Raw genomic sequence first — 23,494 nt, forward strand, 5'->3', positions numbered from 1 at the left:
AAACTCAGCACTTTCTTTCATGCTCTCTCACCTCCCCACCATTTCCAGATCTTTCCAGTGTTAACAGTCCTGCCAGTTGATTTTGGAAGCACCATTTTTATCTGAAAAATGTCAGGTTTGCTGTCCTTCTGTGCTTTCTGTGAAGCTCTGCCTGATATATTTGAAATCCAGTCAAAATATCTCAGTTACCAATAGTGACTATTTAAGAACTTAAATCCAATTTTCTCAGGTTCTAGTTTTCTCTGTTTTTTTGTTTTAAAGAATTTGAGGTTTCCAGCTCTTACATGCAGCCCAAAGGGCTTACACTTTTCCAAAGAACTGGAAGTTCTCCCACTTTTTTGGGGAGTTAAATGCTCTAGGCTAAAACATAAACCAAACCAACCACTACCCTGGAGTACCACTTCTCTGTTAAGAGCGGATATTATTCATTGTGAATATTTGTCCCAAGTCCTGAAATAACTTTCCACTGTCAGGTAATTATGTGGAGTGGACAGTCTGAACCAGAAGACAAAACAATAAAGGACCTTAATAGTACATAAACTTAACGAGTAACCTCTAAACATAATGGCCCACACCACTTGCATTATCAATGATCTCAATGCTACCTTTCTGTTCATCTTCACAGATATCTTCTGAAGAGATAAGAAGCCTTACCTCATCTCTTCTCCATACTTCTTTTCCTCTCATTTGAATCTTCTCTCACCTCTAACCAGTTGCTATGAGCATAATTTCTCATCATTTCTACCATCTCAGCTTTTTAAAGCCTTGTCTTAACACTGTTTGCCATTCTAAATTGCTTTATAAAAATCTTCATTTTCCACTACTCCATCCTTCACTTGGTGCACAAACCTGGCCATGCTGAGTGATCTGCTGATATCAGGATTAGATATCCATCTGGTCAGTCATCATTTGGCAATGTAAACTGCTTGGACACACCTGACACAAGCCATGCTCACAGACATTAGTTTTTTACAATAAATTATGTGTTGTTTAGGCAATTACAATGTGTAAATGTTTTTATCACTCCTGTGTATCAATAGAGATTGAATTTTTGTACAGGAAATAGTATTTATGATTTACAATGTTTATTGCTCATTCATATTCAGGCTGTAACTCTTCAGATGAGAAATTCTGCATTTATTTAGTACGAAGAAATGAGAATCCAATAATGATAACTGTTTTATACTTTCTCAGTGTTATACTAACTAGCTTTTTTTTAAAAAAAAACACCAAAAAACAATCAGCCAAATAAAAACAGACTCCTGTGACATACTGCTTTCCCTCTCGGTACACACAGACTTGAGATAACTCTTTATAGAATTTTCTCCTTATTACTGTCCACCTGAAGATTTCCTCAGCTTTTCTAAGATGCTGGTAGATCCTGAGGTGAATTGACCTGTTTTTCCCAATTCAAGAATCCCATTATCAACTGATGATAGCTCAGCATGCATGTTCATCAGCACAATTATCAGAGAAGACACCTGCATATAGCCACATGCTGCAGCTGACAGCAGCTAACCCTTTCTTCCCATATCAGCCCCCAGGCGACCCGAACTTCACCACACCACGGTCATTGCAATTAATGCTGTGTTTGACTTGGGCTCATAGGACTGCTTGAACTGTGTGAAGTGGCAAAAGTTTGTTTCATTTGTAGGTCTTAAATGCCTGCACTGCTATTTTTAAAATTACATGCTAACACTGGATAAAACCACTATCCGTGCTCATCAAAACGTAATTCCTCAGCACTTCTGATAAAAATATGGAATAAAGATTTGAGGCAACAGAGCAAAGTGACACGAGGTGATGTGGCTGCCTCTTCATGGAATACTGGCAGACCAAACTAAGGAACCCTATATTTAAAGCTGTTGGCCACTTTTTGTAACTAATCTAAGGAAACCAAACTGAAAGCCGCATTTATTTTATTCTGGTTTCTGTGCCTTTTTTCTACTAGAACGTGTTTCTAGTCCTTTACACATTTAATTAAACCTCAGTTTGTTTCAGAGGATGGTTTCTTCATGACGGCTATTATGAGTTACAATTACAGTCCATGTTACAACAGTTAATTGGCACAGGTCCTCTCTGACCAGCTCACTACAGGAAGGCTAACTATAAAGCCTCATGTGTCACACCAAATCCACTCAAAAGGTATCTTTTACAACTCTGTTTTACCTCTTATACTCAATTTGGAAATCTGCATGTTGAGAGCTAATATGGTTCTCTGTTGGTTCAACTGACATAGGAACCTAGTAAAAGGGAAGCTGGTATAAAACACTGACACCTATTTGCACACCAAGGCTTCGTAACAGCACTCATGTTACTGGGCAGCACAAAACCTGTGTTCAACAGACAGGGTAAAACACTGCCACTTCTAATATGAGATTTGTGTTGTTATAAAGAAGGGGAGGAGGGACTGAAAAAAAATAATTTATACTGAATCTGAATTTGGCTAGTTGCACAAAGACACAAAATAGAACACAAAAAGGGAAACAAAGAATTTTTATCAAAGCCAGATAAATGATTACTTAAGGGAAGTTTTGCAGTAGAAAGGCTGATGTTTGGTTTCCAATCTTTTGTTTTGGTCATGAGAAGTTTTCTTTCTCCTTAATAGCTAGTTAGAAGATTAATCAGTACAAGACACTAAGCAATCATATTTTTGTTTACATGAACTTGCACAGCTGTCCATTATTTTTTCAAGGAAAAGGCAACTTTTTAATGTAAAAACATACACAATTTTCTTAAGTCTTACTGTGCTGGGACTATTATAGAAAAGCATGAATTTAAGACATTTAATCAAGTTACTTTACATTGAAATATTGATTAATTTAGTTTTGATAAAGGAGTACTTGTAGAATCATACACTAGAAACTAAGAGACAAGAAAGGTAATTCTTGTGAATTTGGTTTTTTTAAGAAATTCTAGCCACCCCAAAATACAAACGGTTTTTTTCCCTGCATTTATAAAAGTGGAATAATTTTTCTTAAAGTTATTGTACTGAAAATATGCACGTCACATGTTGCCAAGGATTGAAAAAAGAAATACAGGCCAAACCAATCAAAATTAGAAAAAACGGGTGTTCATTTTTTCCCATAGTTATTCTAATATGCTGAGGAAATACCATTTTAAACATATTACAATATATACACTATTGTAATATATAAATATTGTACAATATATACAATTTAAAGATTACAGAATTGCAAGACTAAGAAATGTGACAACTTGAACACCAGGCTAGAGAAGAATAAATTATTCGCCTTATTCTACGATGGCAATACCGATCAATAAATAGCAAAACATGCCTTTCCAAGAATGCCTCATTCCTCCTCCTTACACTGCAAAAGCATATGGCAAAATATTCTATTTTTTAAGCCCCCACAAGTAAATGCAAACAGCGCCAGCATCTAACAGCTGATGGACACGGCTAGAGCTTGCAGGAAGTGTCAAGATGAGAAATTCTCCTCACTACCAATTTCAGCTCCTTTTGCCAATTTTCAGGTGCACTGTAAAAGGCTTCATCATAAGTACATTCAAACAGATCAAGGCAAATAGTAAAAAAAAATTGTAAAATTTAAGCTAGACACAACAGACCTGCAGTGGAAACGAGAGGAACTATGCTTAATAATCTGTTTTTTTAATATCAGAACAGTTTTGAGGTCAGCATGTAGATAAACAAACATGCAACAGAACCAGGTATTTAAGACTAAAACATGAAAACACCAGCATTGTGTGACAATATGACACAAGTCATTAAACTTCATAAAACATTAGCAGTTTGACAAGGACTCTTCAGCTCTGGGAAGAACAGAAAGCCAAATATTTATAAAACACCAAAAAAAAAAACCAAACTTCACTCCTTGTAATTTTCTTTCCACTGGGAAAAAGCAGGCAGAGTACTACGACAAAAGGGGCATTTAAACAAAAAATCTGGATAGTTTGTTTCCAGTTGAAAAACAAGGAACACTAGATACAGATTTAAAGCTTGGTTTTCATGTTAACTTATGTCCTTTTTTACCTCAAAACACCAAATGGTGCTTTGTCATAGTTTTATCATCTTCTGTTCTATTCTTACATGACTTTCCCCCTTTAACAGTTTGTTTCACTACATGACAGCCTTTATTTCTCACATTGTCCCTTCAGCAGATCACATACTAACTACATCTTTGCTAGTGCTTTTCTTGTATTTGCATCTCGTTAGCAGTGCTGCCCAAGACTCTTGAGCTGTTGGTGTTTGGTATCTTTTAAATACTTACAAGCAAATAACAGGGAAAGACAATGTCAGCTGTGACTTAAAAACCAAAGTAGTGAAGACATGTCAATACCCAGTGAGGGCCTCCTATGACAGAGTGACTACTCCTTGTCAGTGGACAAGGGATGGGCTATAGATGTAATTTATCTGGACTTCTGTAAAGCCCTTGACACTGTCCCCCACAGCATCCTTCACTCTAAATTGGAGAGAGATGCACTCAATCTGACTGTAAGATGGATAAGAACTTGGCTGGACAGCCAAATCCAGTGGTCAGTAGCTCAGAGTCCTGATGGACATCAATGACAAGTGATGTCCCTCAGGGGTCCATCTTGGGGTCAGTGTTATTTAATGTCTTCATTAATGACAGAGACAAAGGGATCAAGTGCACCCTCAGCATATTTGTTGACACCAAGCTGAGTGGTGCTATTGTCACTCCTGAAGGAGTGTCTGGAATGGCATCCAGAGGGACCTGACAAGCTCAAGAAATGGTCCATGGGAATCTCATGAGGTTTAATACAGCCAAGTGCAAGGTGCTGCACCTGGGTTGGGGCAATCCCTGGTATCAATCCAGGCTGGGGGATGAATAGGTCAAGAGCAGCCCTGCTGAGAAGGACTTGGGGGTGCTGGTGGATGAGAGGTTGGACATGACTCGGCCATAGGCTCTCCAGCCCTGAAAGTCAAACATATCCTGGGCTGTATCAAAAGCAGTGTGGCCAGCAGAGTGTGGGAGGGGATTCTGCCCCTCTACTCCACTCTGTTGAGGCTCAACCTAAAATCCTGTATCCAGCTCTGGGGTCCTCAGGACAGGAATAACATTAATCTGCATGACAAGGTGAGTCACCAAGATGATCAGAGGCATGGAGCACCTCTCCCGTGAGGAGAGGCTGAGAGAACTTGGGATTGTTCACCCTGGAGAACAATGAGGGAGACTTAATTGTGGACTTCCGCTCCCTGAAGGGAACCCACAAGAAACATGGAGCGGGACATTTTACAAGGACCTGGAGTGACAGGACAAGGGGGAATGCCTTCAAACTGAGAATAGGTTTTGATTAGATGTTAGGAAGAAATTCTTTACTGTGAGGTGCTGAGGCACTCACCCCAGAGAAGCTGTGGATGCTATTTTAAACTCGACTGAATTTTGAGGCTAGACAAAGCAGCCTGAAATACCAGCTATTTCAGACATATAAGGATTATTATGGTAAACCAGTCTGGATAAGGGACATTATATGTATAAAGTCATATTATATAGTATAACAACTGATCTACCAAAACAAGCAGTTTGTACCAGAACATACACATTTGACAGCTGCCTGATTCCGACAAGGGAAATTTTCTTCTCCTAGTTGGTGACTTACAGTAACTAGAAAGTAAATACATTTATCAGTTTGATGAATGAGCCTATCCTGCATCTACTCCATGCGAATTAGGCTGCTTATTGTTCTAGCTAATGGGTCATCATTCTGAAAATAATCTACTGTCTCCAACATTTCCTCTATGGTTAAGTTGGCATTTAATAGGGAGCAGTCACAGAAGCCTAATTTGATCTTCCAATTTAAGAATACCATCAAAAAACAGTGATTAGTCACTGCCCAGGCAGCATGAGTAAGGAAAGGTTCACAGTTTTGTTTTGTAACTGAATTCTCTCTTTTACTGATAACATGACTGGTGATTCAGAGGCAAGAACCAAATCTACATATAGGTATCTATAAGAAAAAACTAAGACCTATACATATATAATTTCTTAATCTAGTACTCAGTAGATCCCCTGCATCTCCATCTTTCACAGAATATACTGAAGGAGTTAATATTAGAATGCTTCCAAATAAAGCATCAACAATCTAGTAACAAAACAACTCCATCCATACTTCTTTACTGTTGCGAAGGTGGAATACTTGCCAATTAATAATAGATGTACTGTAGTCTCAGTAACAAATACAGATAATTAGAAGTAATCAGCAAAGTAACTGTGGTAGAGGCTATGGAGAAAACAGACAAATCCCACTAATTTGTTAACAAAATATTCAGAAATACTCATCCAAGAGTTTTAGGAGAACTCAAGAATGAATGAGATGAATTATTAACCTCTCCTTTCTTGATGCTTAGAGTCTAAAGGTGGCAATCTCTAAAAATAAAAAGGACTCCATGGAGATTCAAACAACTCTGGTTCTGTGAGCCTGATGTTCATACCAAGCAACTTAACAGAATACATCAAAACTCAAATAAGTAGACAACAATATGAAGGTCTGTCTGGGAAGAAGTAACGTGACTTCTGCAGAGGGAACCTCTTGGGAGCTCTGTGAATGGGTCAAGAAGCTTGTGAAGAATTGTGATTCAGCTGTCAAGCCTCTGGATTTCCAAATAGGTTCTGTCAAAATAACTCACTAAAGGCTTTTAAGAAAACTAAGGAGCTACAGCGTAAGAGGGAAGGGCCCAAAATGGATAAATGGTTCTTAACCACAAATAGAGAGAAGCTAACACACCAGCACTTTTCAGAAGAGTGAGATATCACTGCTGAAGTTCTTCAGCACCCTGGGAGTTTTGTTTTCATGTACAGTTTGCAAAAAAGGGAGACCAACAAGGTCTGAAAGGTTGCTACCAAGGCAAAATTATTCAGGGTGATAACTAGAACAGACTGAAGAACTGCCCAGGATCTTGAAGTCTGAATAACAGGTAATAAAATGGTACAACTCAACTGGTAAACATGTGGAGAACCATTTTAACATCAGATATAGAATGACAGCCTCTGAGGTCACAAGCAATGTCTTGGGGCTTTAACAGACAACTTCAAAAAGAACATCAGCACATCACTTGGCAAAAAATCCAAAGTCAAACACTGAGAACCATTGAAAAATAACAGAAAATAATTATGCCACTGTGCACATCCATGGTTTGCTCATATCTTGAGTAAGTGTAGTTCTGATTCACTTATTGCTAAGAGGAAGTTGTATAACTGAAAACGGTTTGGAGCAAGAGAAAATGCAGGATCAAAGGTATGGTCAATGTCTGGACAACTTCTCATCAAGCAGGCTATGAGTTTTCCAATCTGAAAAAGTAACCACATAGACAAGATGTGACTTAGATTCTACAAAACCACAACAGGTGGAAAAGGCCAGACAGGAACCAGAAGCAAACAAAAGGACACAGAGGAACACAGACTTACAGAACTCTCTGTAAAAGGACAATTCTCAGATAAAGTTTTCAAACACTATTAATAGAAGCTGGACAAATCAGTGGAGAAGTTATTACATTCACAAAACATGGGAGGCTGAAAAAGTAGCTGACACATATATATAATTTCATTATATTTTGCAGATTTGTTCTCACAAATTTCATTTAATATCCTACCTAAGGCAAAAATTAGTAGATAAACTGTCAGAGTTTAGTAAATGATGTAGGATTTATCAGGAAACTAATTAAATATACAGTAATTACTTCTAAGCAATATTCCACTTGAAGTGTTACAAAATCATGAAATGTCAAAGGGATTTGTGAATTACTTCTTAAGTCCATTCAAAAACCCTGTTGTAAGGCCTTGAATATGACCATGCTTGCAAACCTAAGATAGCAAATAGTCAGAATAATCAGAAAGATAAAATTCCTTCTCAAAAGTTTGAGCTTCGTGCACACTAAGTTGTATTTTACCTGTAATAGGAATTAACTCCAGGCCAAAGAGCTCTTGATTCTATTTCCATTACCAGTAATACATTTCATAATTTAATTGGTATGTTATTAAACAAATGTTTATTTCTGCAGTCTTTATATTGTTATGTTTCACAATTCAAGCTACCTCCACTGTGTTATGTGAACTCTGTAAATATAACAAAATCAGAGATCCTGCATCACACACACAGAAAGAAAGTTATCACAGAAATACAGGAAACAACAATAATTTATCTCTATTTTCTTTCCTCTGCTTCACGATATTAATACTTCAGGGAAACTGAGGTCATTACTCATACAAAACAGGTTATCCTTGAAAACAGTAAACCAAAGCCAAGTCAGGTTCTCTACTGATGTGTGTAAGATCCCTAATGTCTAGTCAAAGTTGAGCTGAAGTATGGCATTTTCTTTAATACAAGTATTATTATCTCACTGTTATCAAGTTCCTTATAGTCATTAAATATGCAGAACCTTAATCCATATATTCTTCTATCAACTTTGGCTGAAATGGTCCAATAGGTTTAAAAGGCTCTTCTGCACTCTGTTAGGCTCCTTTAGCACACAGATATTCACAAATATGCTCATGCCCGTGATCAGATTAACCCCGTTCTCACAAATGAAGCTAAGGTAAAATGTGTTTAGATTCCAATGTAATCCCATTCAGTGATGTAGAAGTTAACTTTTTAGTATCTGCCAGACACCTTTTCCTATAAAACAGCAAAGTACAATGGAAATAATGATCCAGGTACCATTTAGCAGCAATGCCCTCTTGGATACATTAAGCAGGTAATGTAACATTGATTTCAATGATATAGAGACATTAGAGGATTAAAATTCAGATGACCTCCAAATGTTTTGCAGAACAGTTGAAATCCAGTAAAAAGTTATCTGTGTTAAAAAAATATATGGATAAATTCTTTAATTCTGCAACACACTATTATCTTCAAAATCAAAATTAATAATACACCAATCACTACAGTACAAGGATACAGGAACTTATGTACATGCAAATTACTACCAAGACAGCAAGTTGCTCTTACCTTGAACTAGATCTTGACTTTACATCTTCCTTTGCCATCCTTTCACTACTAGCATCTTCACTGTAGTCCGTTTTTTTCTCACATAGTTGTTTTCTCTTCTCCCACTTCTGCTGATTTGAGATGCTTTCTGCTTCTCCTTGTGAGTCGCTTTCTGCTCCTACCTGTGAACCTGAGGAATGTGCCAGGCACTTAGAGGAGATTGGCAGTTTTTGCTCTTCACTGCCAAAGTCTCTTTCTGCTAACAAAGCAGAAGTTTCAGGTTTTAATGTTTCCTGTGCAGGGACTGAACTGTCCAAGTTATCTACATGGTCCAGTTCCTTAGACTTCACTAATGTGTACGAAGCATTTACAACATCTCCTGCAGAATGTTTAGCCTTTAAACCTTCAACACCGTCCTCCCTGCTGTCTTCACAGCTGCCACAACACACACAGGAATTAATTAGACAGTTTGTGGTAGCTATACTGAGTTTATGGGATTCATCCACCTCCTCATTTGCTAATGGATGAGCGGATCCAGGAACACAACTAATAGCTGCTTCTGGAGTTGTTACTGGGGATTCTGAGCTAGAGGGAGATTTAGGATTGAATATTACAGTAGCAGATATTTTCATTCCCCCTGTCCTGTGAGCAATCACTTCTGCTGTTTCTGCATCATCACCATACGCATCCCAGCCATTGAGGTATAACTGTGAGTCCGGACCTTCCAGACAGCTGCACGAATTTGGAACTGAAATGCCAGACATCTGCTTTCCATCTTCAACATTGTTATTATTGCTTAAGTCACTTTCAGCATCTTTTAAAAGCAAAGTTTCCTCTGTCTGATGGCCATTCTCATACAGCAAAGCATCTCTATATTGCAGGTTCTGTTTTGAATCATGACAAGGGTTATTCACCCAAGCAAAAGTATCACTTACTGAATCCAACCCAGCAAGAGCTTCTCCTGCTCCATCTAGGTCATCCATAAAAAACACTCTGTCCTCTTCATCAGTTAAGTTGTCAAGATGGTGCCGTGTTGGTGAAGCTTCTGTACTAGAACTATTTCTTAGGGTAGGTCTGTGAGCTGGAGACTGACAGATGCTTGGAGGGGAAAGCAGAGAAGACATTTCATCTCCTACTCTGTGTACCATCCTGTTCAGCTGTTCCAGCTCCTGTTCATCATACTGCATCGAACAAGCCAGCTCAGCCTCTGTGTTCTCAGCTTTTGCTGAAAGTTCCTTAGGAGGCAAAGTCGCAGTTAAGACTGGTGTAATGACAGAGGGTACTTCAGGATCTGCTCTGACAGGAAAATCTACATCTTGAGAGATGCAGAGGTTACGTTCCAGCGTGTGCAGTTCATCCTCAGTTAGTGTCTGAAGCAGATCCCTGAAAATGAAGAAATACACACATCACTTGGCACTGATGTTACAGATTTTTAAAAAGCTTTTACTGTTAGTGCAGAAATCCAGAACTGGAGGGCACAGACTACTTTCAACTGTGTAACTCAAAGTGCATTTGGCATTCATATTCAGAACATGTGACTGCTGATGCCTGAATTTGAGATTAGTCATGCAAACGCAGGGTATCAAATGATAAACATGCTTGCAGTGAAGCCCCAAAATAAACCAAAACACACGCAAAAATGGAACTTTCCCCCTCCCTATCTACTTAGAGTGAAAATGTCACCCACAGTTAGATACATTTGGTCATTTCAATTTTTTAATTCACAAATTTGACTTTAATTAGCAAACCAATCTGCCATCCTTCAACTAGATTCTGGAAAATATTCTGCACAAGAGTACTGTGGGAGTTTCACAGCATTATATTGTCAGATAAAAGAATTAATTAAAAATAGTAATATCACATATGGAACACTGATATCTGGAAGCCCGCTCACTGAAACAGGGATTAGAAATTGGCTCTTTCCTGCCTTGAACACTTAGTTCAGTGTTCTGTTTTGGCTGGGATAGAGTTAATTTTCTTCACAGTGGCTACTATGGGGCTATGCTTTGGTTTTGTGATGAAAACAGTCTGATAACCCAGGGATGGTTTTGTTATTGCTGAGCAGGGCTCACAGAGAGCCAAGGTCCTTCTGCTTCTTGTACTGCCCCACCAGTGAGGAGGCTTGGGGTGCACAAGAAACTGGGAGGGGACACAGCTGACCCCAACTGACCCAGGGATATCCCAGATCACATGGCATCATGCTCACTATATAAAGCTGAGGGAAGAAGGAGGACAGGGGGATGTTTGGAGTGATGGCATTTGTCTTCCCAAGTCACCACTATGTGTGATGGAGCACTGCTGTCCTGGGGATGGCTGAGCACCTGCCTGCCCATGGGAAGTGGTGAATTAATTCTTTGTTCTGCTTTGCTTGTGTATGTGGCTTTCACTTTACCTATTAAACTGTATTTACCTCAACCCATGAGTTTTCTCACTTTTACTCTTCTGATTCTCTCCCCAAGCCCATGGGGGGGTGGGGGGTGAGTGGCTGTGTGGGGCTGAGTTGTCAGCTGGGGTTAAACCACAACACTTGGTCATTACGGAGTTAAGCTTCTGCATGATGTTAAGAATCAGGCAGGTCTAGAAGCAAATATTTAGCTACTTAGCAAACTGTGTTTTCAAGAGACATGCAGCATCTCCAGTGTTACCAAGAGTCCTCAGTATTGCAGTTTAGGACTATGAACACCTGAAAACAAAGTGTTGTAAGTGCTTTATAACTTCAAAACAAATCCGCAGACACAGCAGCACTTAATTTTAGACCTGAGTTTCACTTATGCTATCCTTCTCAATAAGAAGCCATATATAAATGTATCCTCTGTCAAGAACTGCTGTCAACATTTTCGAAGACCAGTAAGTGTATTTTAGCATAAATGAATGGGGGGGAAAAGCAAGACCTGCTCAACAGAGGGCAGGAGTCCATTATTCCTCATGTGTTTAGGAATCACTTGTTAGCAGGTGACATACAGCTGGCACCAAAGTAATAATAATAATATGCACATTTTAGAAGAATTAAGTCTAAACAAGAGGACCAGAAAACCTGAAAGAAACATTCAACATATCTCACATCTTGACTTCCAGTCAATGGTTTGCATTCTTAATTTGTTAACTCAAGGACCAAATTTTTTTTGCAAGTACTATCAGTTTTTCAAACAGCTCAAAAAATACATCACTAGTATCTGACTTGTGTATCAGCAACCTACAGTTTAAAGAAATCTAACAGTGTAGATAAGAAAGCTTAAGTCAGAATAAAGTTATGGTTATACACATTCCACACAATTAACATACTTAGTTTTTAAATCTTGCTTTATGAGTATTATAAAAAAAATTCTAAGCCTCCAGAAGAAATATCTTATAAGAACAATTGCACCATCATATCTTCCCCTTAAAAAAATACCATTTGCCTAACAAAGCTATAAACCAGTATTGCTATCTGGCACACTAGATAATTTTAAATACCTATACATTCCTTTCTTTTGTCTAAACAGTATGTAATGATACCATCTTCCTACTCAGATCTTGTATTTAAACGGTAATCGGTGTCTGTAAGAGATTAAGTATTTTAACATCATCTTAAAAACAAACTGACAGAGAATGGTTTAAGTTTTAAGGTCAGCATAAAAATAGCAGCATTACTATTGTTTATTTTGAGATAACTATACCAACAGAATGAATAAAAATATAGAATAACATGATTGTTGCCATGAGGTTTTGTACTATGAATTTTCACTTTGTTAGTTTCTACAGAAACATTGTGGTGTAGGATTTTTTAAGCATAAACGAGGTAATGTGGGATTTTAAAAACAGTTGGGATTTTTAATTAAAAAAAAAACTGCAACAAACAAGTAAGCACACAAATGTAACAGGGAAAGGGTTAAGTTTGTCCCTCACCTATGCAAGGATGCTAAAAATATCAGATAGTTTGGGTCAAGCCAAGGTCCATCAAAGTAGAGAAGCCTGGCTCTGATCATAGATCCTCAGGAAGAGCATAAGCACAGGGCAGACACACAGTGATGTCCGCTGAGTGAGTGCATCCTACTGGCTGCCAACAGCCTGTAGCTCAGGGATTTCTGAACCAAGGTGGCATCCTTGTGTTTGATAATCCTCAGAGAACTTTGCTTGCATGGGTCAGAAGGTGTGTGTCAGGAACTGACCAACAGTCAACTGCTTAAACATCAGCTACACTTCTCCACACACCACAGTCACACACCCTTCTCAAAACATGAGATAAGAATGAGCAACTTTTACAAACACAGACTATACAAGCAACATTCAAAGGAATTTGCTTTCCATCTAAGCTCATCAGCATAACGGGAATGATGAAATGGGCCCAGGGAAAATCTAAGACTGAATCTTCTGACTTGCAGCACCTCGTCTGGGGTTCTGTTCAGTCTTCAGAACACCACATGGCAGCAGCCAGGATTCCCCGGTGCCCAGAGCTGGTCTGCTTCCTTTCAAAAGGCTGCTCAGACCTATTCAATACAGGTTTCACACATTCATTATAAAATAAGCCCTGGAAACACATGTTTACTTTATACTGGCTGGATTCACTGACTTGAATGATGAACTCTATTTCTGCCAATACCACCACCTCAAAATTTAAGATTCATTGTGTGCAGTTTTGAGGATAGTATATAAAGCCTGATTAAAAATAATAATAATAATAATAATCAATGAAATCAGCTGACAGTCCTTTTTAGGCAAATCAGATCCACACTGCCTGAAAGAGTAACATAACCAGTTGAATTATATGTGGTAGTCTACCAGCCCTGTAATTTCAGTAGAGAAGTAATCCTGCTTTAAATTCAAAGGAAATATGCTCATTTTCCCAATTCAAACACTGGAAATTTTGCTATTAACAAATACAGCTTGTTCTAAAAGAGGTTCAGCCAATTATCTTCACTTCTCTGGTTAAAAATTCCCTAGATTCACCAGCCAGTTTTAAAGGTGACAAATGTTTGATTAACAGTTACTTTTGGATACACAATATATTTGTTTATACAGGATTCACTGCCAGCATTAGAAACATGCCGTATTTTAAAATGCCTATGTAGATATTGAGAACAAAAAGAATGTCAACCAGTATACAGAAGGAGATATAAAATCTCACTAAAATACTAAACATCAGGCATCATTAGTAAATTTTAACTAAACCGTAGCTATTTCAACAGTTCATTTCCTTTCTGCTGAAGCACTTTTAACTCATTGTGCTCATAAGCAAAAAAAGAATTCCTCCCTCTGCTTTCATTATTCAGAAGCCACAGGTAAAAAGACCTTCTGCAATCCACCCTGACAGCAGCAGTGTGCCGCCTTCTCAGAGAGGCTTTAGAAAACACTGAATTTAAAATAGTGCATGTTGAGGTTTCACCTGCTTTTACTCTTTTTGGCATCGTATCACAGGAAGGCAATCCAGCCTTCAAAACACAAGGAACATTTTTCTTTCAGTGGTTACAGCTACTGGCAGAAAAACAAAGCAAGTTCTTCAGACGTGCTCTGCTTGTTACAAGCAGTAGTAGAAATTTACTTTGCCTGTTGCAAAACTAATCAACATATTTTACTCTACTGCCAATATCCAGGGTGCAGAAATTACTTCTTCAAAGATCTGAGGTCAGATGTCCATTTAAAGACAAAATTGTCTAAATAGAGGACAGGGCCACAAAACCCCTAATCTTGCGCATTCCTCAAGCCTCCTCCATCAACTTTGCTCCTATTCTGACTAGAATTTTAAATTGGTTTGTTTTCAGAGAACAGCATCATTGTTATTGCCAGCCTGTGCTTCAGTTCATGCTCTGAGCAGAGCACAACCAGCTGTCTTTATGGAGCTGCCACAGTAAGAGCATGATGCAGGTACAGGGATGCCACATGCACCCTCCTGCTCCCGCACTCCGAAGTCCGCAGATCTGTTCAGATAAATCAACACTGAGAAACCAAAACTGACCTATAACAAATAGCACTGGCACTCCTTTACTGAAAAAGTTTTAAATTAAATAAAGGTTTTGAACACATCCATCTTGGAAAACCTAACCAGTTTCCCCCCAGTCACTGCGCACACTTCAAAAGAATATAAATTTCACACTTCCCCCTCCCAATCGTTTAACACACTGACAGCATGCATATTGCATTGGATTTCTAGTCAATGATACAGAAAGGCCTCAATGTACTTAAAATGGCACGATCCTCTGATTCTGCACCACTTGATCAGCAATCTGTTTGATTCTGCACCACCACAATCCATAGGGGCCCTGCAATCACTTGTAATGGTCCAGAAAGAAGCACCAGGCAAGCAAAGAGCTCTGAAATAGGGCAGAATTAAGGAGTACTGCCAAATTGCCTCTAAAAACCTCTGTACAGCAGTCTCACATGTATATATATTGTATAGATAATACTTGTTTCACAAACATGTTCAGTGTCACAGGTATTTAAGTTAAATATCTAAGCATATACCAGATGATATGCTTTGTAATTCCTAAGCAGGTTGCAGTAGTTTGGCAGAAATGGTTCAAATGTCTCCATTTCAAAGGAACAGAAATAACACTACTATATAATTATGCATTGCTACATGTATAAAACACCAACGCTAATGTCTTACATCCAAAATAGAAGTCAACACAAGCACCTGGCTTAGATATTAATTAAAACATTCAAAGGTGTAATTTGCTGCTCGACCTTACCAAAATCTAAGCAAGAACCTTTATGGTTTTTGCTCAGAGTGTCTCAATAATCTCTATTGTTTTCAAAGTTGTCAGCCACCAATAGGAAACAAAAATTTTCCTAGCTAATATTCTTCTCTGCTAGTTCTGATTTAATTATGTGGATCCACATAATTAAATACAGTACTTATCTTTGCCTTACGGATATTTTAGGATAATACAGTTGAAAATTAATTACCTGTAATCTTCCAAAATAATCAGCTGTGTATTTGATGTTACTCCATGAGTTAAAACACTTAGTTGGCTAAAAAGCTATAGACCTTTACAGAGAAATTCACTGGGATGTGATCATATTCTGCTATAAGATGTTCTATGTTCTTAGAACAGGCACACAACTGCAGTACAAGATGTAACTATTTTAACAGAGGACTATTGAATCTATTTTCATGGCTTAACTATTGGTGATGGAGACTGGAGAAAGACTCCAGGAAAAAATACTCCTCCTGTTCTGGGGAGCAGAAATATTGATATCAAGTATCTTGTTCCATCCTCCTTTATACGTTTCTGTGAACATTCTCACAGAGTAGGAATTGTAGTCTGATGAGTTAAAAAAAAAAAACTGTGATAAGAAAAAAAATAAATCTAGACTGCTCAGGTACTTTTAAAAGTAATTCAATTACCCTATATGAACAGCACACTAATTTGTATCTCATTGTTATTTTCATTCAGTGTATTTTTCATTCAAGAATATTAACAAAGAAATATAATTATATATATATATAAAAATATATAAATATATATATATTGCTTTTTGAGCCCAGTTCTTGCCAATATTTGAGTTCCTTCAATTCAGAGACTGTCAGAGATGGAATTTCTCATTACTTTTTGCTTGAATTTTTACTCTGATAGATGCTATCTCACTAAGAACACTTTGCAAACTTTGTCTCCTAGACAACTGAAATCACATTTCTTAATGTTCCCTTGACAGATTAAATATAAGTCTTAAAGTATATCAGAACTTTTTCCAAAACTGAATACAGAAGAGCGTTTTCATTTTTTAAAGTTTGCATTGAAAATTGCAGTTATGGAACAAACAAGCATTTTACTAATCTCTTTTCAACCCCAGAACTAAGTTCACAGTAACTGAAAATTAAATGGACAGAGCAATACACTGACTTCATTGATTTTCATTTTCCATGTTGTGAAATACAAGGAGTAAGCAGAAAGTAGAGATTAGAAGTATATTAGCTTTTACATATCCTTTTGGCTTAAGTCAGTCAGTGGAATGCTGGTGAAAATATCTGTGATAGCCATATATTGGGAATAGGGTATTTTAATGTAAATTTCACGGACTTTTTAAGTTTTGGTATGAATAAAGTCTTTTTCCCTTCTAACTTAGGTTTTGCTCCTCAATTCATGTTGCTGTGCTTTACTCAATGTTTAATAAAATCACAATCACTCAAAAAATCCCAACAAACCAAACATGTTGATTTGTTTATTTTCATTCTCAAATTTCAATATGAATATCACAAATGTACCTAAAAATAAGACTTCTAGACAGAAATACTAGCAAATCTTCAAGGGACACAAGAGGATGTGTCCTACATACTCATAAAAGCTAACTTCAGAAACAGGTCCCCTCTGAACCACCCCTGACAGAGTTTACATTCTCCCTCAGGAGATGCTTCATCTCTAACGGACAAGAGGAGATTAATCTGGATAAACTACGTGAAAACTATTCTTACATCAAACTGTCATTGTGATATTCAGGGAAGGCAATAAACAGGTGAAAATTGGACACAAAAAACCACAAATGCTGTCAAATTATCTCTGCAGATTTCCAGAAAAATTTGCAGTTGGTATATAAATTTGAATTCTAAGAAAATAATAGAGTTTACAGATTCAGAAAACTTTTTTTAACACCCGAAGGGTGGATATAAAAAAACAGGATGTAGAGATTCTTTAAAGATTCAGTTTAATTTCTCCAAAGTAGAAATCTTCTAAAGATTTCTGAAGACCTCAGCTAAGAAAAAAAATATTTTAATAGTCTTTATACTTGAGCCAGAGCCCACATCTCCAATGGTAACCAAGGCCGAAGTACTGTGGAAAGAGGTATATATAAAGTGATCCATCCTGTAAAAACAGATCCACAATATGAAAAACTGGTAGTCATTTCTATTAGGTTAACAACTATCTGAGTATTGCATCACAACATAATGAGAAAATGTAATAAGCCTAACTAACAGTAACACTGATGCTAATTAGAAACAGAATCTTCCGAACATAAACTCTAACTTTACTATTTCAGGCATCATCCAACCATAAGAAGATCTGAAATGCAATAAAATGATACTCAGGAAAAAAAGAAACTATCACAGAGATTAAAAGTTCAGAAAACCACTGTGAAATGAAAAACTACATTTAGTTATTTCATGGGTATATCAGGCTGATGAGAGGAAAATGCAGTTTGTGGTTAACATAGCAAACAAATACAAGTTTTTAAGCATTTATGAGTTCTTTTTCAGGTCTCTGATTTTCAATTCAGAAGAGATGCAGTTACAACTATCTTTTATTACTTGCCTTATTTTTCTTAGCAAAGTGTGAAAAGGTCTGAAGAGTTCAGACATATCTTCTGGTTTATGGTCCAAGTTTAATGGTCCCTCAGAGTAGACAACAAGGCCACTGTAATTCAAACACATGCATGAACACACATAAAAATGAGAATTTCATTACATGGAGTAGCAACTGAATAAAGTCAGAAAAGCAATTGTACATAAACATTAGAACTATATTTAAGTTACATCTTGTTATCTTATTTTTGTCTTATTCACCCACGGTTAGAATTAGATGGTAACAGGGAAAAGTTCCCTTCCCCTCTGTCCACCCCTCCTTAAACATGGGAGAAAAAGCAATGAAAGAGCATACATTTATTTCATTGCTGCAGTTGACTCATTAAAAAAAAACAGAAGAAACCTATTATCAAGGAAGTTGGGGAAAGTCCACTGCTTGAGAGACTGAAATGGTTTTTCCTTTTCAGTCTGAAAAACTTCAAGGCAAGATAGTTGACTCCTGAGCTCCTGTTTTTCTACCTCTGAGGTAAATATAACCTGGTATTGACATATAACAAAAAAAGAAAACAGATTTTCTAAATCACATAAAACCCTTCTTGATAATACCATGCTTCTAAATCAATTCAGCACTTGTAGGAATTTTCCTGGAAAGGTTAGTTCACAATCCTGAGAGCCTCCATGTACTTCACTGTAGATATCTCAATGGCTCCTCCTGACCAAATCACTACTGCCCAAACCAATCTGTGTGTCAGGGATTAAACAAAATTCACCTTCTTCACCATATCTGCTGCATTGTACCAAACTGTGTCAGAGAGTGGATTCCACCCACTCTACTTAAAACTGTTCAATCCTCTGTTTGCTGCAAAAACAACGCATGTTTCTCAAAGGCAAATGGATCACACATTCTCACACTCAAGATTACATCAGTTTTCTTTTTCCCAGGCCATTTTCCTCTTCCTGCCCTTGGAGTCACTGCTCTGTTACTCAAGGTATTTCAAAGTGTGTTCCTTTTCCTGAACTCAAAATATATGTTGCTTCAGCAAGCTATCCAGCATCCAAATCACCCAGAGCAACAAGGGATCCTTGGCTGACAAGACTGTCAAAGTCTTTTTGCTCCTCAGTTGTTCCCTAGCAAGCACCCTGTGTGACCATCAAAGACATAGTGGCAAAGCTGATGTCACCAGTTCTATGAACTCCACTTAAGTATTAAAAAAAAATACCAGGGAATTAGGGTTTTGAGGGCAGGAGCAGGGGAAGAAGAGATGAGAGGAAAGTTGCTTCTTTTGGAAGTCACCTTTTTTTTTGGTGGCTTAAGACCAATCATCCTGTTACCAGGGATGCTTTCTTTTTTTTTAATATGCTTCTCAAGCTTCAGCAAGCAGGCTGCCACAAAGTGATGCAGTTATTGCTGACTCATGTCTTATGTTTTGCCTAAACAAATATTACTGCTTTGCTCAGTGGAAGCTTGAGGCTGCTCTCACCTAACTTCTACCTGATGCAAAGTCACTGTTCCTTTGGCTTTCAGGTATAGTTTGCTTTCCACAGAACTTTACTCTCAGAAGAAATTAAAAAAGATAGAAGTGGGCTAGAGCAGTACGAAATAAAAAAGGTTATGAAATGGCTTCTGTACACATATAAGATTTGAAAGAGTTCTGAATGTAGCTGTAGCATGGAAAGAACTAAAAATTGTGAAACAGTGCATCTTTATACTTCCTATGAGGTTTAAAGCACACCGACATCTCTTGAGATAACAGACAACATGCACTGTATAACATGAATATGATAAACTGATGTCTGAAAAGAAACCTTAGACAAAAATGGCCCTGAAAAGTATTTCTGAAAAGACTGAGCAGATCCAGCACTTCTCCTTGCCCAGATCCTCCTCAGGAGGACACAGAGCCACAACCTGACAACTGTGTATTGCATCCATTTTGGCTTTACAGGTTTCTCCATTCACAGTCCAAATGAAAGGTTTAAGTTTCTTCCAGACAACACTGTATCTGAATGGTGCAGTTTTGCTTTGGAACTTCACATGAAAATGATTTATTCGATTTATTTTCAAATCACTGGATAATTAGGAGTAGTTAACTTTTTCTCTTCTCTTTCTCTATCCTTCTTTGTAATTTGGGATAGATATGGTCTATTTTCCAGAGAGCCCTTGGTTTTCCATTTAGTCATGATGTGTTCCTCTTCACTGTGTCTTGCAGTAGCTTCAAATTGAGTTCTCACACTCCTGTTGTCTTTCAATAATCAGATTATTAACTGTTATTATTTTTAGAATGACAGTTACAGACAATATCCTATTTAACAGGAAAAACAAGCCACAGGGATTTCCTGAGGAGAAGAGTATTATGCTCGGGATTTGAGGTTTCTTATTCTCCTCAATTGTACTATTTATATTAGCTAACTTTAAAACCTTCACAATGGTAAAATATTAAAAATAGGCTGGCTTTACTCCAGAGAAGCTGTTGTCTTAGTAAGTCACAAAGACTACTACGAAAAATGCATCTGATTTGTTCAATATTGCAAAAACTGCATGAAGCAAAAACACTGTTACAATTTAGTTGTCTTAAGTGGTCAAAACAGGACAGAAATCTACACAAAAGTTACATTATGTTAATACTTTCCTTGAAGAGAATTAAGCCTAACTCAGTGGTTCCAATGCAGTTTGCCATGATAACTTCTGTTGAACCCAGAGTCATTGAAATACACAAATCTTACTGAATACTTTTGGTTTTCGAGACTTGTATCCTGAAGTCATACTATTTTTGAGTGACACAAAATATGTGCTTTCAAAAAATATTTCTGAGACCATGACATTCCAAAGACTGATGTTCCTAATTTTTAAATTTTGCTGGAGATGTCTGATCAATTGTTCCTGCTTTCTATATTTAGAGATCTAACAAATTTTTTTTGTCTTGATATTCTACATTAAACTGGTAATCATTTGTACTAATTTAAAACATAATCCCCCTCTTTAACTTTTTTTAAAGAAAGTACAAGTAAACTCAGGTGAAAGAAAATATGTCAAAATTCCGAACATATTTTTTCAAATCTTCAATAAACCTTTAAATGAGACAGAATGGAGAATAGTTAAAAAATTACTTACCATACAATGGCTAATCTTGGAATTGTAAACATTAAAGCTGGTTCATAGTCATCTATCATATCTTGAGTGAGGTATCCAAGCCTTAAGGCTCTAAGCAGAAGAATAAAATGATTTAGTAAGAGATCAAACTCTTGAAGAATACATTTCACTAGGAAAAAAAATTGAAAAAATTGTTACAAGCCAAACCAAACTGATAGTATTTAACTTCTGAACTATTTTTGTACAATCTAAACTATGTATATAGTCTTATATGTATATAGGTATATATACATATGTCTATATGTATATGTAGTCATATGTATATCGTCTTATATGTATTCTATATATATATAGACTGCTTTAGTCTTACTTTAAAAAAAAGCATAAAAAAAATTAATGTAAGAAAAAAATCCCTTAAATACTTAATGCTTTTACAGTAATCCAACCCCAAATTTAGTTTTATGCCATGTTCCCTTTTTTTCTTTTACTATTTCAAGTCAAGCTTCAGCTTGTTTCTGAGAACCACTACTGAGAGTTTTTCAACTAAAAGTAACATTTTTGAAGCAATGGGAAATAGGAGAATGTATTTGGTTTAATTTTCAAATACAAATTGCTCTAATCATCTAGGCCAACCCCCCCCCCCAAACTAAAAAAAAAACCCCAAGACAATTCTACACAGTGACTATTACTGAAGTCTCAGGGGGTTCAATCCCTGTACGGGCCATTCACTGAGGAGCTGGACTCAATGCTCCTTGCAGGTCCCTTCCAACTCAGAATATTCTGTGATTCTGTGATTTAATACTTGGGGGAAGCTTTGTTGTCCTCAAATAGCTTCTCAAACGTCTTAAGCCCCTTCTAGACTAAACCCCAATCTGATTAGAATTTTTACTTGGCTACGTTTTCCAGGTTTCTTCACAATTTCCCAATTTCCTCAAGTTTCATAACATCCTCAAATTTTCTCTATGGTATGTCCATATTGGTGCTTAAGGTAACATTTAAAACCACACACTAGCACTGCTTTTGGTCCCCAAAAGAATGGAAATAACTTTTTCTTATTCCTTGTCAGCACTCGCCTGGCCAATACTGCTGGTGGTGGACAGAACACAACACAAAGCCAGCCCTGTTTGGTACCAACAGTAGACGGACACACCAGACTGTGGCCCACTCTCGTGCCCTGTTCCTTCCTACAGCCCACTGCCAGATTATCTGAAACTGCAAATGAAAACCCATCTTCTTCCTCCTACTGAGCAAATACAGAATCACAGAACAGTCAGGGTTGGAAGGGACCTCTGGAGGTCATCCAGTCCAACCACCTTGCCAAGGCAGGCTCGCCCAGAGCAGGTTACACAGGAACGTGTCCGGGTGGGTTTGGAACGTCTCCAGAGAGGGAGACTCCATGACCTCTCTGGGCAGCCTGTTCCAGTGCTCTGCCACCTTAAAAGTAAAGAAATTCTTCCTCATGTTGAGGTGGAACTTTCTGTGTTTTAGTTTATGGTCATTGCTCCTTGTCCTGTCCCTGGGCATCACCAAAAAGAGTCTGGCACCATCTTCTCAACACCCGACTTTCAGACATCTATATAGGTATTGACGAGATCCCCTCCGTCTTCTCTTCTCCAGACTCAAAAGGCCCAGCTCCTCACAGGAGAGATGCTCCAGACCTCTCATCATCTCTGTGGCTCTCCGCTGGCCATGTTTATGTAGTAGCTGAATATGTGTACACATAGTAGCTCTCTGACTGATGGAAGGTAATTCCTCCTACTTGTGACCTTTTTTGAATTGTAATCCTGTCTTTCAAAGTGCCTGAAACACCTCTGATCCTGGTGTCATCTACACATACTGGCAGTGTGCTCTGTCCTCCTCCATTCCATAATGAAAGGGTTGACTGCACCAGACCCAGGGTCAGCTTCACAAGTTCTCCTCGTGTGACAGCAAAACACACTTATTCCAAGGGTGTTTTACAGTCAACTGATGTCTAATAATTCCATTCAGAATAAGGTTCACTAGTTTCCTCTTAAGAACAGTGCTGCACTGTTCAAAATCCCACTAAAGCTGAGTATTTCACCTGCTGTTCCCCTCTACTGCCCACCTGCTAGGCTAGTTAATCTGTCACAAGAGGGAAGAAAAAAAGTTGTTCAACAGAGTACATTTCAAATTCACACTTTTCTTTGCACCTTATGCTTCTGAAAGAACTTATGAATTCCATGTTTTTCATCATCTCTTCATACATATAGGGTCAAGCTCCAGTCCTGTTAGACTTTAAAGAGCTT

At 37.6% G+C, this 23,494-nt stretch overlaps 1 protein-coding gene across 7 annotated transcripts in view; it reads right to left on the bottom strand.

The window, feature by feature from the left end:
- Nucleotides 1-23,494, bottom strand: part of ZFYVE28 (zinc finger FYVE-type containing 28) — a 153,015-nt gene that overhangs the window by 35,246 nt on the left and 94,275 nt on the right. For 5 of the 7 annotated variants that reach the window (XM_032685145.1, XM_032685149.1, XM_032685147.1 and 2 more), the window contains exons 6-8: nt 21,249-21,338; nt 18,150-18,251; nt 8,947-10,308 (exon numbers count right to left, since the gene is read on the bottom strand). In XM_032685145.1, the coding sequence (XP_032541036.1) occupies nt 8,947-10,308; nt 18,150-18,251; nt 21,249-21,338 (1,554 nt within the window). Of the gene's footprint in view, nt 1-7,259; nt 7,290-8,946; nt 10,309-18,149; nt 18,252-21,248; nt 21,339-23,494 lie in introns of those variants that run through there. The other 2 variants (XM_032685150.1, XM_032685151.1) reach the window with 2 other exon arrangements.

This window comes from Chiroxiphia lanceolata, chromosome 4 (assembly GCF_009829145.1).
Source record: "Chiroxiphia lanceolata isolate bChiLan1 chromosome 4, bChiLan1.pri, whole genome shotgun sequence".
Lineage (NCBI taxonomy): Eukaryota > Metazoa > Chordata > Aves > Passeriformes > Pipridae > Chiroxiphia > Chiroxiphia lanceolata.